This window comes from Triturus cristatus, chromosome 3_2 (assembly GCF_964204655.1).
Source record: "Triturus cristatus chromosome 3_2, aTriCri1.1, whole genome shotgun sequence".
Taxonomy (NCBI): domain Eukaryota; kingdom Metazoa; phylum Chordata; class Amphibia; order Caudata; family Salamandridae; genus Triturus; species Triturus cristatus.
Genome location: NC_140584.1, coordinates 50264677 through 50280987, shown reverse-complemented (window position 1 = coordinate 50280987; position 16311 = coordinate 50264677). Strand labels below are relative to the sequence as shown.

At 49.2% G+C, this 16311-nt stretch overlaps 1 protein-coding gene across 1 annotated transcript in view; it reads right to left on the bottom strand.

Annotated features, from left to right (window-relative positions):
* The window catches only part of LOC146856784 (uncharacterized), a 50359-nt gene extending 34440 nt beyond the window's left edge, over positions 1-15919 (bottom strand). The window contains exons 1-2 of the mRNA XM_085646992.1: positions 15761-15919; positions 13935-15582 (exon numbers count right to left, since the gene is read on the bottom strand). Coding sequence (XP_085503118.1) covers positions 13935-15384 — 1450 coding nt within the window. The 5' untranslated portion in view covers positions 15385-15582; positions 15761-15919. The remainder of the gene's footprint in view (positions 1-13934; positions 15583-15760) is intronic.
* Between the last annotated feature and the right edge of the window lie 392 nt (positions 15920-16311).

The following is a 16311-nucleotide window of genomic DNA, read 5'->3' as shown; positions in this document are numbered from 1 at the left end:
TGGGGATTCTAAAGGTACCCAGGGTTTGTGGATTCTCCTAGAGGGGTCACAGAAATTAGTCAAAATACAGCAATTTTTTTTTTTTTTTGTGAAAAATGTGAAAAACGGGCTGCAAATGAAAGCTTCTGGGTTTTTCTCTGCAAATGGTATCAAAAAAGGGTTTGTGGGGCTGAAATCACAATTTCTCCAGCTTTTAGGGAATGACAGACTTTTGTTAGAAAACCAACATTTTTTACACAGTTTTGGCATTTTTCTGGGACATACCCTATTTTTGCTATTTTTTGTGCTTTCAACCTCCTTCCAGTTAACGGTAGAAAAGGGTAACAAAACAATAATGGATCCTGGAAAGCTATACATTTTTGAAAAGTAGACAAAATTCTGAATTCAGCAAGGGGTCATTTGCGTAGATCCATCAAGGTTTCTTTATAGAAATTTACAGGCAAATATAGGAGAAATTAAAAATTTGTTGAAAAAAGCAGCCTCTTGAGTCAACGTTTTTACCTGTAACTTCTTCGAATTATGACATCTCTTTGAAAGCAATGTACCGTTACATCCGGTAGACCTTCCTGGTTGTGGGGACATATAGGACTTGTAGGTTCATCAAGAGCCCAACGAACCCAGAGTAGAAAAATGAGCAGCATTTTGTAATGTTTTTTTTTTTTGGTCCGGGTATATAGCAATTATTGTGGGAAAATGTATACTTGGAAAAATCGGTATGAAAGTCACCTATGTATTTCTGAAATGGGAACAAATTACAGAGTTCAGAAACAGTGCATATTTGCACATTTTCGAAATTGGGAATACTCATATTTGCATGACAATTATTGGTCATTTTTCAAAATGACTTTTTTTTTACACAATGTCTTTCATTTGGAAGGGAGAAATGCATCAAAAATCAACAGGTAATAACAGTTGCTTTACAAATTTGAACTACCCTAAGTCTCCCGAGAAAAATGGTACCTCACTTGTGTGGGTAGGCATAGTGCCCACGACAGGAAGTGTCTCAAAACCTAAGGTGAACACACCACATTTTCACACTGAAAATTTACACTTTTTTTGCAAAGAGTCTAGCTGTAGTTTTTGAACCCTAGCCCTGCCGGCACCTAGGGAAACCTAGCAAACCTATACATTTTTGAAAACTAGACACCCAGGGGAATCCAGGATGGGGTGACTTGACTGCCTCCCACCATGGTCTGTTACCCAGAATACCTTGCAAACGTAAAAAATTGACAAAAAAAACACATTTTCCCCACATTTCTGTGATGGAAAGTTCTGGAATCTGCGTGGATCCACAAATTTCCACCCACCCCGCGTTCCCCAAAGTCTTACGAGAAAAATGGTACCTCACTTGTGCGGGTCGGCCTAGTGCCCGCGACAGGAAACGGCGCAAAACGCAACGTTGTTTTGGAGTGAAAAATGACCCTTTTTTTGGCAAAGTGACTAGCTGTAGATTTTGTACCCTAGCCCTGCCGGCACCTAGGGAAACCTAGCAAACCTATACATTTCTGAAAACTAGACACCCAGGGGAATCCAGGATGGGGTGACTTGACTGCCTCCCACCATGGTCTGTTACCCAGAATCCCTAGCAAACGTAAACAATTGACAAAAAAAACACATTTTCCCCACATTTCTGTGATGGAAAGTTCTGGAATCTGCGTGGATCCACAAATTTCCACCCACCCCGCGTTCCCCAAAGTCCTACGAGAAAAATGGTACCTAACTTGTGCGGGTCGGCCTAGTGCCCGCGACAGGAAACGGCGCAAAACGCAACGTGGTTTTGGAGTGAAAAATGACCCTTTTTTTGGCAAAGTGACTAGCTGTAGATTTTGTACCCTAGCCCTGCCGGCACCTAGGGAAACCTAGCAAACCTATACATTTCTGAAAACTAGACACCCAGGGGAATCCAGGATGGGGTGACTTGACTGCCTCCCACCATGGTCTGTTACCCAGAATCCCTTGCAAACGTAAAAAATTGAAAAAAAACCCACATTTTCCCCACATTTCTGTGATGGAAAGTTCTGGAATCTGCGTGGATCCACAAATTTCCACCCACCCCGCGTTCCCCAAAGTCCTACGAAAAAAATGGTACCTCACTTGTGCGGGTCGGCCTAGTGCCCGCGACAGGAAACGGCGCAAAACGCAACGTGGTTTTGGAGTGAAAAATGACCCTTTTTTTGGCAAAGTGACTAGCTGTAGATTTTGTACCCTAGCCCTGCCGGCACCTAGGGAAACCTAGCAAACCTATACATTTCTGAAAACTAGACACCCAGGGGAATCCAGGATGGGGTGACTTGACTGCCTCCCACCATGGTCTGTTACCCAGAATCCCTTGCAAACGTAAAAAATTGACAAAAAAAACACATTTTCCCCACATTTCTGTGATGGAAAGTTCTGGAATCTGCGTGGATCCACAAATTTCCACCCACCCCGCGTTCCCCAAAGTCCTACGAGAAAAATGGTACCTCACTTGTGCGGGTCGGCCTAGTGCCCGCGACAGGAAACGGCGCAAAACGCAACGTGGTTTTGGAGTGAAAAATGACCCTTTTTTTGGCAAAGTGACTAGCTGTAGATTTTGTACCCTAGCCCTGCCGGCACCTAGGGAAACCTAGCAAACCTATACATTTCTGAAAACTAGACACCCAGGGGAATCCAGGATGGGGTGACTTGACTGCCTCCCACCATGGTCTGTTACCCAGAATCCCTTGCAAACGTAAAAAATTGAAAAAAAACCCACATTTTCCCCACATTTCTGTGATGGAAAGTTCTGGAATCTGCGTGGATCCACAAATTTCCACCCACCCCGCGTTCCCCAAAGTCCTACGAGAAAAATGGTACCTCACTTGTGCGGGTCGGCCTAGTGCCCGCGACAGGAAACGGCGCAAAACGCAACGTGGTTTTGGAGTGAAAAATGACCCTTTTTTTGGCAAAGTGACTAGCTGTAGATTTTGTACCCTAGCCCTGCCGGCACCTAGGGAAACCTAGCAAACCTATACATTTCTGAAAACTAGACACCCAGGGGAATCCAGGATGGGGTGACTTGACTGCCTCCCACCATGGTCTGTTACCCAGAATCCCTTGCAAAAGTAAAATATTGAAAAAAAAACCACATTTTCCCCACATTTCTGTGATGGAAAGTTCTGGAATCTGCGTGGATCCACAAATTTCCACCCACCCCGCGTTCCCCAAAGTCCTACGAGAAAAATGGTACCTGACTTGTGCGGGTCGGCCTAGTGCCCGCGACAGGAAACGGCGCAAAACGCAACGTGGTTTTGGAGTGAAAAATGACCCTTTTTTTGGCAAAGTGACTAGCTGTAGATTTTGTACCCTAGCCCTGCCGGCACCTAGGGAAACCTAGCAAACCTATACATTTCTGAAAACTAGACACCCAGGGGAATCCAGGATGGGGTGACTTGACTGCCTCCCACCATGGTCTGTTACCCAGAATCCCTTGCAAACGTAAAAAATTGAAAAAAAAACCACATTTTCCCCACATTTCTGTGATGGAAAGTTCTGGAATCTGCGTGGATCCACAAATTTCCACCCACCCCGCGTTCCCCAAAGTCCTACGAGAAAAATGGTACCTCACTTGTGCGGGTTGGCCTAGTGCCCGCGACAGGAAACGGCGCAAAACGCAACGTGGTTTTGGAGTGAAAAATGACCCTTTTTTTGGCAAAGTGACTAGCTGTAGATTTTGTACCCTAGCCCTGCCGGCACCTAGGGAAACCTAGCAAACCTATACATTTCTGAAAACTAGACACCCAGGGGAATCCAGGATGGGGTGACTTGACTGCCTCCCACCATGGTCTGTTACCCAGAATCCCTTGCAAACGTAAAAAATTGACAAAAAAAACACATTTTCCCCACATTTCTGTGATGGAAAGTTCTGGAATCTGCGTGGATCCACAAATTTCCACCCACCCCGCGTTCCCCAAAGTCCTACGAGAAAAATGGTACCTCACTTGTGCGGGTCGGCCTAGTGCCCGCGACAGGAAACGGCGCAAAACGCAACGTGGTTTTGGAGTGAAAAATGACCCTTTTTTTGGCAAAGTGACTAGCTGTAGATTTTGTACCCTAGCCCTGCCGGCACCTAGGGAAACCTAGCAAACCTATACATTTCTGAAAACTAGACACCCAGGGGAATCCAGGATGGGGTGACTTGACTGCCTCCCACCATGGTCTGTTACCCAGAATCCCTTGCAAACGTAAAAAATTGAAAAAAAACCCACATTTTCCCCACATTTCTGTGATGGAAAGTTCTGGAATCTGCGTGGATCCACAAATTTCCACCCACCCCGCGTTCCCCAAAGTCCTACGAGAAAAATGGTACCTCACTTGTGCGGGTCGGCCTAGTGCCCGCGACAGGAAACGGCGCAAAACGCAACGTGGTTTTGGAGTGAAAAATGACCCTTTTTTTGGCAAAGTGACTAGCTGTAGATTTTGTACCCTAGCCCTGCCGGCACCTAGGGAAACCTAGCAAACCTATACATTTCTGAAAACTAGACACCCAGGGGAATCCAGGATGGGGTGACTTGACTGCCTCCCACCATGGTCTGTTACCCAGAATCCCTTGCAAAAGTAAAAAATTGAAAAAAAAAACACATTTTCCCCACATTTCTGTGATGGAAAGTTCTGGAATCTGCGTGGATCCACAAATTTCCACCCACCCCGCGTTCCCCAAAGTCCTACGAGAAAAATGGTACCTCACTTGTGCGGGTTGGCCTAGTGCCCGCGACAGGAAACGGCGCAAAACGCAACGTGGTTTTGGAGTGAAAAATGACCCTTTTTTTGGCAAAGTGACTAGCTGTAGATTTTGTACCCTAGCCCTGCCGGCACCTAGGGAAACCTAGCAAACCTATACATTTCTGAAAACTAGACACCCAGGGGAATCCAGGATGGGGTGACTTGACTGCCTCCCACCATGGTCTGTTACCCAGAATCCCTTGCAAACGTAAAAAATTGAAAAAAAAACCACATTTTCCCCACATTTCTGTGATGGAAAGTTCTGGAATCTGCGTGGATCCACAAATTTCCACCCACCCCGCGTTCCCCAAAGTCCTACGAGAAAAATGGTACCTCACTTGTGCGGGTCGGCCTAGTGCCCGCGACAGGAAACGGCGCAAAACGCAACGTGGTTTTGGAGTGAAAAATGACCCTTTTTTTGGCAAAGTGACTAGCTGTAGATTTTGTACCCTAGCCCTGCCGGCACCTAGGGAAACCTAGCAAACCTATACATTTTTGAAAACTAGACACCCAGGGGAATCCAGGATGGGGTGACTTGACTGCCTCCCACCATGGTCTGTTACCCAGAATCCCTTGCAAACGTAAAAAATTGACAAAAAAAACACATTTTCCCCACATTTCTGTGATGGAAAGTTCTGGAATCTGCGTGGATCCACAAATTTCCACCCACCCCGCGTTCCCCAAAGTCCTACGAGAAAAATGGTACCTCACTTGTGCGGGTCGGCCTAGTGCCCGCGACAGGAAACGGCGCAAAACGCAACGGCGCAAAACGCAACGTGGTTTTGGAGTGAAAAATGACCCTTTTTTTGGCAAAGTGACTAGCTGTAGATTTTGTACCCTAGCCCTGCCGGCACCTAGGGAAACCTAGCAAACCTATACATTTCTGAAAACTAGACACCCAGGGGAATCCAGGATGGGGTGACTTGACTGCCTCCCACCATGGTCTGTTACCCAGAATCCCTTGCAAACGTAAAAAATTGACAAAAAAAACACATTTTCCCCACATTTCTGTGATGGAAAGTTCTGGAATCTGCGTGGATCCACAAATTTCCACCCACCCCGCGTTCCCCAAAGTCCTACGAGAAAAATGGTACCTCACTTGTGCGGGTCGGCCTAGTGCCCGCGACAGGAAACAGCGCAAAACGCAACGTGGTTTTGGAGTGAAAAATGACCCTTTTTTTGGCAAAGTGACTAGCTGTAGATTTTGTACCCTAGCCCTGCCGGCACCTAGGGAAACCTAGCAAACCTATACATTTCTGAAAACTAGACACCCGGCGGTTTCCAGGGAGGTATGGCTTGCGTGGATCCCCCAACGTTTCCTTACCCAGAATCCCCTGCAAACCTCAATTTTTGCCCAAAAAATCACTTTTTTCACACATTTTGGGGTGGGAAAGTAGTGGCATCACCGGGCTCACACAAATTTACCACCACCCAGCGTTCCCCCAGGTCTCCCGGTAAAAATGGTGCCTCACTTGTGTGGGAGGCCCAAGTACCCGCGGCAGGCAAGGGCCCCAAAGGTAGTGAGGTCACCTCAAGATCGCCTATCGCCAAACCACCTGGTTTTGCAAGGGGGGTCACTTTGGTTTTTGGCCCGGTGCGCGGCGGCCATCTAGGGAAACCTACCAAACCCAGGCATTTTTGAAAACTAGACACCCGGCGGCTTCCAGGGAGGTATGGCTTGCGTGGATCCCCCAACGTTTCCTTACCCAGAATCCCCTGCAAACCTCAATTTTTGCTCAAAAAATCACTTTTTTCACACATTTTGGGGTGGGAAAGTAGTGGCATCACCGGGCTCACACAAATTTACCACCACCCAGCGTTCCCCCAGGTCTCCCGGTAAAAATGGTGCCTCACTTGTGTGGGAGGCCCAAGTACCCGCGGCAGGCAAGGGCCCCAAAGGTAGTGAGGCCACCTCAAGATGGCCTATCGCCAAACCACCTGGTTTTGCAAGGGGGGTCACTTTGGTTTTTTGCCCGGTGCGCGGCGGCCATCTAGGGAAACCTACCAAACCCAGGCATTTTTGAAAACTAGACACCCGGCGGCTTCCAGGGAGGTATGGCTTGCGTGGATCCCCCAACGTTTCCTTACCCAGAATCCCCTGCAAACCTCAATTTTTGCTCAAAAACTCACTTTTTTCACACATTTTGGGGTGGGAAAGTAGTGGCATCACCGGGCTCACACAAATTTACCACCACCCAGCGTTCCCCCAGGTCTCCCGGTAAAAATGGTGCCTCACTTGTATGGGAGGCCCAAGTACCCGCGGCAGGCAAGGACAACAAACGTAGTGAGGCGACATTTGGGATAGGCAATGTTGATGTTGCCTCACTACGTTTGGGGCCCTTGCCTGCCGCGGGTACTTGGGCCTCCCACACAAGTGAGGCACCATTTTTACCGGGAGACCTGGGGGAACGCTGGGTGGTGGTAAATTTGTGTGAGCCCGGTGATGCCACTACTTTCCCACCCCAAAATGTGTGAAAAAAGTGATTTTTTGAGCAAAAATTGAGGTTTGCAGGGGATTCTGGGTAAGGAAACGTTGGGGGATCCACGCAAGCCATACCTCCCTGGAAGCCGCCGGGTGTCTAGTTTTCAAAAATGCCTGGGTTTGGTAGGTTTCCCTAGATGGCCGCCGCGCACCGGGCCAAAAACCAAAGTGACCCCCCTTGCAAAACCAGGTGGTTTGGCGATAGGCCATCTTGAGGTGGCCTCACTACCTTTGGGGCCCTTGCCTGCCGCGGGTACTTGGGCCTCCCACACAAGTGAGGCACCATTTTTACCGGGAGACCTGGGGGAACGCTGGGTGGTGGTAAATTTGTGTGAGCCCGGTGATGCCACTACTTTCCCACCCCAAAATGTGTGAAAAAAGTGATTTTTTGAGCAAAAATTGAGGTTTGCAGGGGATTCTGGGTAGGGAAACGTTGGGGGATCCACGCAAGCCATACCTCCCTGGAAGCCGCCGGGTGTCTAGTTTTCAAAAATGCCTGGGTTTGGTAGGTTTCCCTAGATGGCCGCCGCGCACCGGGCCAAAAACCAAAGTGACCCCCCTTGCAAAACCAGGTGGTTTGGCGATAGGCCATCTTGAGGTGGCCTCACTACCTTTGGGGCCCTTGCCTGCCGCGGGTACTTGGGCCTCCCACACAAGTGAGGCACCATTTTTACCGGGAGACCTGGGGGAACGCTGGGTGGTGGTAAATTTGTGTGAGCCCGGTGATGCCACTACTTTCCCACCCCAAAATGTGTGAAAAAAGTGATTTTTTGAGCAAAAATTGAGGTTTGCAGGGGATTCTGGGTAGGGAAACGTTGGGGGATCCACGCAAGCCATACCTCCCTGGAAGCCGCCGGGTGTCTAGTTTTCAAAAATGCCTGGGTTTGGTAGGTTTCCCTAGATGGCCGCCGCGCACCGGGCCAAAAACCAAAGTGACCCCCCTTGCAAAACCAGGTGGTTTGGCGATAGGCCATCTTGAGGTGGCCTCACTACCTTTGGGGCCCTTGCCTGCCGCGGGTACTTGGGCCTCCCACACAAGTGAGGCACCATTTTTACCGGGAGACCTGGGGGAACGCTGGGTGGTGGTAAATTTGTGTGAGCCCGGTGATGCCACTACTTTCCCACCCCAAAATGTGTGAAAAAAGTGATTTTTTGAGCAAAAATTGAGGTTTGCAGGGGATTCTGGGTAAGGAAACGTTGGGGGATCCACGCAAGCCATACCTCCCTGGAAGCCGCCGGGTGTCTAGTTTTCAAAAATGCCTGGGTTTGGTAGGTTTCCCTAGATGGCCGCCGCGCACCGGGCCAAAAACCAAAGTGACCCCCCTTGCAAAACCAGGTGGTTTGGCGATAGGCCATCTTGAGGTGGCCTCACTACCTTTGGGGCCCTTGCCTGCCGCGGGTACTTGGGCCTCCCACACAAGTGAGGCACCATTTTTACCGGGAGACCTGGGGGAACGCTGGGTGGTGGTAAATTTGTGTGAGCCCGGTGATGCCACTACTTTCCCACCCCAAAATGTGTGAAAAAAGTGATTTTTTGAGCAAAAATTGAGGTTTGCAGGGGATTCTGGGTAGGGAAACGTTGGGGGATCCACGCAAGCCATACCTCCCTGGAAGCCGCCGGGTGTCTAGTTTTCAAAAATGCCTGGGTTTGGTAGGTTTCCCTAGATGGCCGCCGCGCACCGGGCCAAAAACCAAAGTGACCCCCCTTGCAAAACCAGGTGGTTTGGCGATAGGCCATCTTGAGGTGGCCTCACTACCTTTGGGGCCCTTGCCTGCCGCGGGTACTTGGGCTTCCCACACAAGTGAGGCACCATTTTTACCGGGAGACCTGGGGGAACGCTGGGTGGTGGTAAATTTGTGTGAGCCCGGTGATGCCACTACTTTCCCACCCCAAAATGTGTGAAAAAAGTGATTTTTTGAGCAAAAATTGAGGTTTGCAGGGGATTCTGGGTAAGGAAACGTTGGGGGATCCACGCAAGCCATACCTCCCTGGAAGCCGCCGGGTGTCTAGTTTTCAAAAATGCCTGGGTTTGGTAGGTTTCCCTAGATGGCCGCCGCGCACCGGGCCAAAAACCAAAGTGACCCCCCTTGCAAAACCAGGTGGTTTGGCGATAGGCCATCTTGAGGTGGCCTCACTACCTTTGGGGCCCTTGCCTGCCGCGGGTACTTGGGCCTCCCACACAAGTGAGGCACCATTTTTACCGGGAGACCTGGGGGAACGCTGGGTGGTGGTAAATTTGTGTGAGCCCGGTGATGCCACTACTTTCCCACCCCAAAATGTGTGAAAAAAGTGATTTTTTGAGCAAAAATTGAGGTTTGCAGGGGGTTCTGGGTAAGGAAACGTTGGGGGATCCACGCAAGCCATACCTCCCTGGAAGCCGCCGGGTGTCTAGTTTTCAAAAATGCCTGGGTTTGGTAGGTTTCCCTAGATGGCCGCCGCGCACCGGGCCAAAAACCAAAGTGACCCCCCTTGCAAAACCAGGTGGTTTGGCGATAGGCCATCTTGAGGTGGCCTCACTACCTTTGGGGCCCTTGCCTGCCGCGGGTACTTGGGCCTCCCACACAAGTGAGGCACCATTTTTACCGGGAGACATGGGGGAACGCTGGGTGGTGGTAAATTTGTGTGAGCCCGGTGATGCCACTACTTTCCCACCCCAAAATGTGTGAAAAAAGTGATTTTTTGAGCAAAAATTGAGGTTTGCAGGGGATTCTGGGTAGGGAAACGTTGGGGGATCCACGCAAGCCATACCTCCCTGGAAGCCGCCGGGTGTCTAGTTTTCAAAAATGCCTGGGTTTGGTAGGTTTCCCTAGATGGCCGCCGCGCACCGGGCCAAAAACCAAAGTGACCCCCCTTGCAAAACCAGGTGGTTTGGCGATAGGCCATCTTGAGGTGGCCTCACTACCTTTGGGGCCCTTGCCTGCCGCGGGTACTTGGGCCTCCCACACAAGTGAGGCACCATTTTTACCGGGAGACCTGGGGGAACGCTGGGTGGTGGTAAATTTGTGTGAGCCCGGTGATGCCACTACTTTCCCACCCCAAAATGTGTGAAAAAAGTGATTTTTTGAGCAAAAATTGAGGTTTGCAGGGGATTCTGGGTAAGGAAACGTTGGGGGATCCACGCAAGCCATACCTCCCTGGAAGCCGCCGGGTGTCTAGTTTTCAAAAATGCCTGGGTTTGGTAGGTTTCCCTAGATGGCCGCCGCGCACCGGGCCAAAAACCAAAGTGACCCCCCTTGCAAAACCAGGTGGTTTGGCGATAGGCCATCTTGAGGTGGCCTCACTACCTTTGGGGCCCTTGCCTGCCGCGGGTACTTGGGCCTCCCACACAAGTGAGGCACCATTTTTACCGGGAGACCTGGGGGAACGCTGGGTGGTGGTAAATTTGTGTGAGCCCGGTGATGCCACTACTTTCCCACCCCAAAATGTGTGAAAAAAGTGATTTTTTGAGCAAAAATTGAGGTTTGCAGGGGATTCTGGGTAAGGAAACGTTGGGGGATCCACGCAAGCCATACCTCCCTGGAAGCCGCCGGGTGTCTAGTTTTCAAAAATGCCTGGGTTTGGTAGGTTTCCCTAGATGGCCGCCGCGCACCGGGCCAAAAACCAAAGTGACCCCCCTTGCAAAACCAGGTGGTTTGGCGATAGGCCATCTTGAGGTGACCTCACTACCTTTGGGGCCCTTGCCTGCCGCGGGTACTTGGGCCTCCCACACAAGTGAGGCACCATTTTTACCGGGAGACCTGGGGGAACGCTGGGTGGTGGTAAATTTGTGTGAGCCCGGTGATGCCACTACTTTCCCACCCCAAAATGTGTGAAAAAAGTGATTTTTTGAGCAAAAATTGAGGTTTGCAGGGGATTCTGGGTAAGGAAACGTTGGGGGATCCACGCAAGCCATACCTCCCTGGAAGCCGCCGGGTGTCTAGTTTTCAAAAATGCCTGGGTTTGGTAGGTTTCCCTAGATGGCCGCCGCGCACCGGGCCAAAAACCAAAGTGACCCCCCTTGCAAAACCAGGTGGTTTGGCGATAGGCCATCTTGAGGTGGCCTCACTACCTTTGGGGCCCTTGCCTGCCGCGGGTACTTGGGCCTCCCACACAACTGAGGCACCATTTTTACCGGGAGACCTGGGGGAACGCTGGGTGGTGGTAAATTTGTGTGAGCCCGGTGATGCCACTACTTTCCCACCCCAAAATGTGTGAAAAAAGTGATTTTTTGGGCAAAAATTGAGGTTTGCAGGGGATTCTAGGTAAGGAAACGTTGGGGGATCCACGCAAGCCATACCTCCCTGGAAGCCGCCGAGTGTCTACTTTTCAGAAATGCGTGGGTTGGAAAGGTTTCCCTAGATGGCCGCCGAGCCCTGGGCAAAAAACAAAAGTAACCCCCCTTGCATAACCAGATTACCAATTGTTACTACAGCGTGAGAATTTAGGAATAATACTGCAAAGAAAATGTGGCAGACAATTTGAGGTTTACAGGACAATGGGGATAAAAAATATTTTTCAAATCACTAGAGAGACATCACCATGAACTCCCAAAGGTTTTCGACAATATCTACAGTTGGTGGGTTATTCTTACATGGAAAGTGTACCTTGGCAGAGAAACAAAAAACAAAGATTCCTGCACAACCATCTATTCCTCAAACACACACACATACTGGTTGGATTTGGCACGAGGGCAAGTCATGGTTCAGTGTATTAAATTTTATTAACAAGAGATTTCACAAAAATGAAATGCACTGTCAATAATTAAATTCACAAAAAACCAAACCAATGACTTGCAGCTCGTGAGCTGTAAAGCCACGTCAAGGCACCAACCGCTTTACAGGCCATTCACACACCTTTCATACGTGATACAAACAAGACCATTCGCACCACCAGGTACAAAAGCAACACAGTACAAAAATCACCAAAAAGGGACAAGGTACACCCTGCTTCAGAAAGACAAATATTACTGCACAGTCATCTAACCCGCAAGCACACGCACATACTGGTTGGATTTGGCACGAGGGTGACTGATGGTTCAGTAGATAAAATTGTATTACCAAGTGATTTCACAAAAAATGAAATGCACTGGTAATAATTGAAAGGGCAAGAAACTGAACCATTGACTCACAGCTCGTGAGCTGTAAAGCCACGACAAGGCACCAACCTCTTTACAGGCCATTCATACACCTTTCATACGTGTGAGACATACAAAACCATTCACACCGCCAGCCGCGGGCCCATCACATAACAAAACTCACACCGGCACACAGCGCCATTCAAGGGCCCATCACTTTCACACGCCCACAATCCAGACACAGCAACTACACAGGCTGAAGGATTGCGTGGAGTGGCACTCAGCTAGCAGTGTGTGTAGTGACCAGCAGAAAGTCACTACTCACACACAGCCAGCCAAGCACCGGTCGACACACACCGCTAGCCAAACGCCAGTCCACGCACACCGCTAGCCAAGCGCCAGTCCAGGCACACCGCCATCCAATCGCCAGTCCAGGCACACCGGCAGCCAATCGCCAATCCACCTACACCGCCAGCCAAGCTCCAGTCCACGGACACCACCAGACAAGCACCATTCCACGCACACCGCCAGCCAAGCTCCAGTCCACACACACCACCAGACAAGCTCCAGTCCACGGACACCACCAGCCAAGCTCCAGTCCACGGACACCACCAGCCAAACACCAGTCCGCACACACCACCAGTCCACACACACTGCCAGCCAAGTACCAGTCCACGCACAGCGCCAGCCAAGCACCATTCCACGCACACCACCAGCCAAGCACCATTCCACGCACACCGCCAGCCAAGCACCATTCCACGCACACCACCAGCCACGCACACCGCCAGCCAAGCACCATTCCACGCACACCACCAGCCACGCACCAGTCCACGCACACCGCCAGTCCATGCACACCGCCAGTCCACGCACACCGTCAGCCAAGCACCATTCCACGCACACCACCAACCAAGTGCCAGTCCACACACACCAACAGCCAAGCGCAAGCCTACACACACCGCCATCACATTTTGGATTTTTTTAGAAAAAAATAAAAACACAAACAAATTGCAAATAGATACAAATCTTCTAACAGAAAATCAGCAACTAAATACATTGCACTAACACCAACATTGAAACAGAATCAAATTATCCAAAGAATACAGACCAGCCAGTTCACTTTACCACTCAAGAATCCTCCCAAAAATTTTTTCGCGTGTGGTACGCTCTAAAACAAGCAGAGAGACACAGTGCAGGATGAGAGGGACAATCGGGGCAGTACATACGACTCTCCTTCCGCAAACCTCTTCGCCAACAGACTCTACATCTCCTACTGGGAAAATCTTTTGCGGGTGTGGGAGGAATGTGATCTGGAAAGTGGCGTTCTTTCAATCTAGCAACATCCTCCACCAGTCCAACTCTAGGAACACTTGCCTGTTCCACTACAACAAGGCTGCCTATTACAGACTCCTGAAACTTAACAAAAGTCATCTTTGACTCAGGGCAAGAATCCTGGAACACAACAAAAGCATTAAACATTGCCAAGTGGAAAAGATTGATAGCCAACTTCTTGTACCAAATGTAAGCCTTACGAAGAGCAGTGTAAGGTTCCAACCTCTGATCTACTCTGTCAACACCACCCATGAACCTATTATAGTCTAAAACACATACAGGTTTGCGCGCTTCAGCGACCTGACCCCAAACAGTCACAGGTGCAGTGCTTTCATCATGGATGGAAGTCAGCATGTAGACATCTCTCCTGTCTGTAAACTTCACAGCAAGAAGCTCCTGGCAACGCAACGCACTGCACTGTCCCCGCACAAGCTTTTGACAAACAAGTTCTTTCGGAAAACCTTTACGGTTACAGCGGACTGTGCCACAAGCAAAAGTGTCAACTTTGGCCAATTCCCTGAACAACCGTACACCAGTGTAGAAGTTATCTACATATAAATGGTGGCCTTTGTTAAAAAATCCTCTTCCAAGTTCCCAAACAATTTTCTCAGTCACTCCAAAAGTGGACGGACAACCAGGGAGGTTAAACCTAGATTCCTTACCGGTGTACACCCTGAAATTAGAGACATATCCAGTCCTACTGTCACACAGCATATACAGCTTTATTCCATAGCGTGCCCTCTTACTAGGAATGTATTGCCTAAAAACCAAGCGGCCCTTGAACAACACCAAAGACTCATCCACTGCAATTTCTCTACCAGGGGCATAAATCTCAGAAAATCGATCAACAAAGTGATCAAGGACAGGCCTAATCTTAAAAAGACGGTCACAATCAGGGTGATCTCGTGGCAACGCTAAACCATTATCTACAAAGTGCATCATCCGAAGCAGAAGCAAATACCTGTCACGACTCATGACTGCCGGAAAAATAGACGTTGCCATCAAGGGACTGCTAGACCAATATGAAGCCAATGATGGCTTCCTTAGCAAGCCCATCAAAAAAGTTAAACCCAAGAACTTCTTCATCTCTTCAACATTTGTGGGAGTCCACCGGGTAGCTCTAGAGTGTGGCTTAAGACTGGCACTGTTGTCCCTCAAAAACTGTTCGGCATACAAATTAGTCTGCTCAACAATCTCTGCCAAAAACACATCGTCCATAAACAACTGAAAAAAATTTACAGGCAAAAAGTTCTCGGTATTCACTCTAGACCCTGGAACACCAGTAAACTCAGGAAATTCCGGCTGCACCATGCCAGGGGCAACCCAGAGGTCATCACTTTCAACGGGAAGACTTGCAGCCCCAGCCTGCAGCCCAGATGTCTCTTGCCGCACTACACCAACGGAAAGGCTTGCAGCCCCAGCCTGCAGCCCAGATGCCTCTTGCCGCACTACACCAACGGGAAGCCTTGCAGTCCCAGCCTGCAGCCCAGATGTCTCTTGCCGCACTACACCAACGGGAAGCCTTGCAGCCGCAGGCTGCAGCCCAGATGCCTCTTGCCGCACTATCGGCACATCAGTCTCCTCCTCTAACACAGGCACTTCATCCGCGCTAAGAGTATCTTCATCATCCGATGACCCCATACGGAGAGAAAACTCACTGCCAGAATCGTCCCCTGCCCCCTCTCCCTCAGAAGCAGAGTCAGTCTCTGACCCAATATCAGAGGAAGACTCAAACAGCAAACCAACAACCTGCTGAGCAGTCATCCTGCGGCTAGCCATTATACCTACTAAGATGGAAGACTGCACAAACAAGTCAACAACAACCAACAATGTGCAAACCAAGTAAGTAAAGAAATGTGTACCTTATATCAATAAGATCAATGTACTCAAAAACTATACAATCCAAAATCAAAAGAGACAGCTACACTCACCAGAAACAAACTCTGCAGTGACACAGCAAAGACCAACGATATCAAACTAGAAAGAAGAAAAAAAAACAAATTACTCACAAGACAACAAAATACACATCATGCACCAATGCAAAAAGTTTTTGAAACTCAAAAACCAAACATACTGCTATTATTACACCATTTGCAAAAAAAAACAGGCAGAGAAATCAAACACATTTGCATTGTACAAAAAAACAGTCTCTTACCAAACTACACAAACAGCAAAACCACCAGAACCAAAACGTCACCGTGAACAGAAGAAAAGCCTTCACCTAGAACAAAAAAGTAAACAAAAAAAACATTACAATTGGAAATCACAAAACATATAACAATAAACATTATAACATGCCATGTCACTACCCAAATGGTCAATCGGTTTGTGTGCCAGGTCAGGCAGAAAACAGCAGGAAAAAAAAGGCTATTCAGTCCCGGGGCAGGTGAGCCAAATACATATAACAAATTGCACCCTGGAAGCGAGGGGTCACTTCTATTTCTAATTGAACTAATTCCCTGGTGTCTAGTGGGCTTTTCTGCCTCCAATGGGAGCAGAAACGGCAAAAAAATAAAACCGATCTGCCCACAGAGGGGGCAGAAAAGTCTTCAAAACATTTAGGGGCCCAAGGAAGCGACCCTTGCCCAAGGGGTCGCTTCCTACAATAATATTTATATCCCTGGTGTCTAGTGGGCTTTTCTGCCCCCCCCCAAAGAGCAGAAACGGACAGAAAGACGACCAATCTGCCCCCAGGGGGGGGCAGAA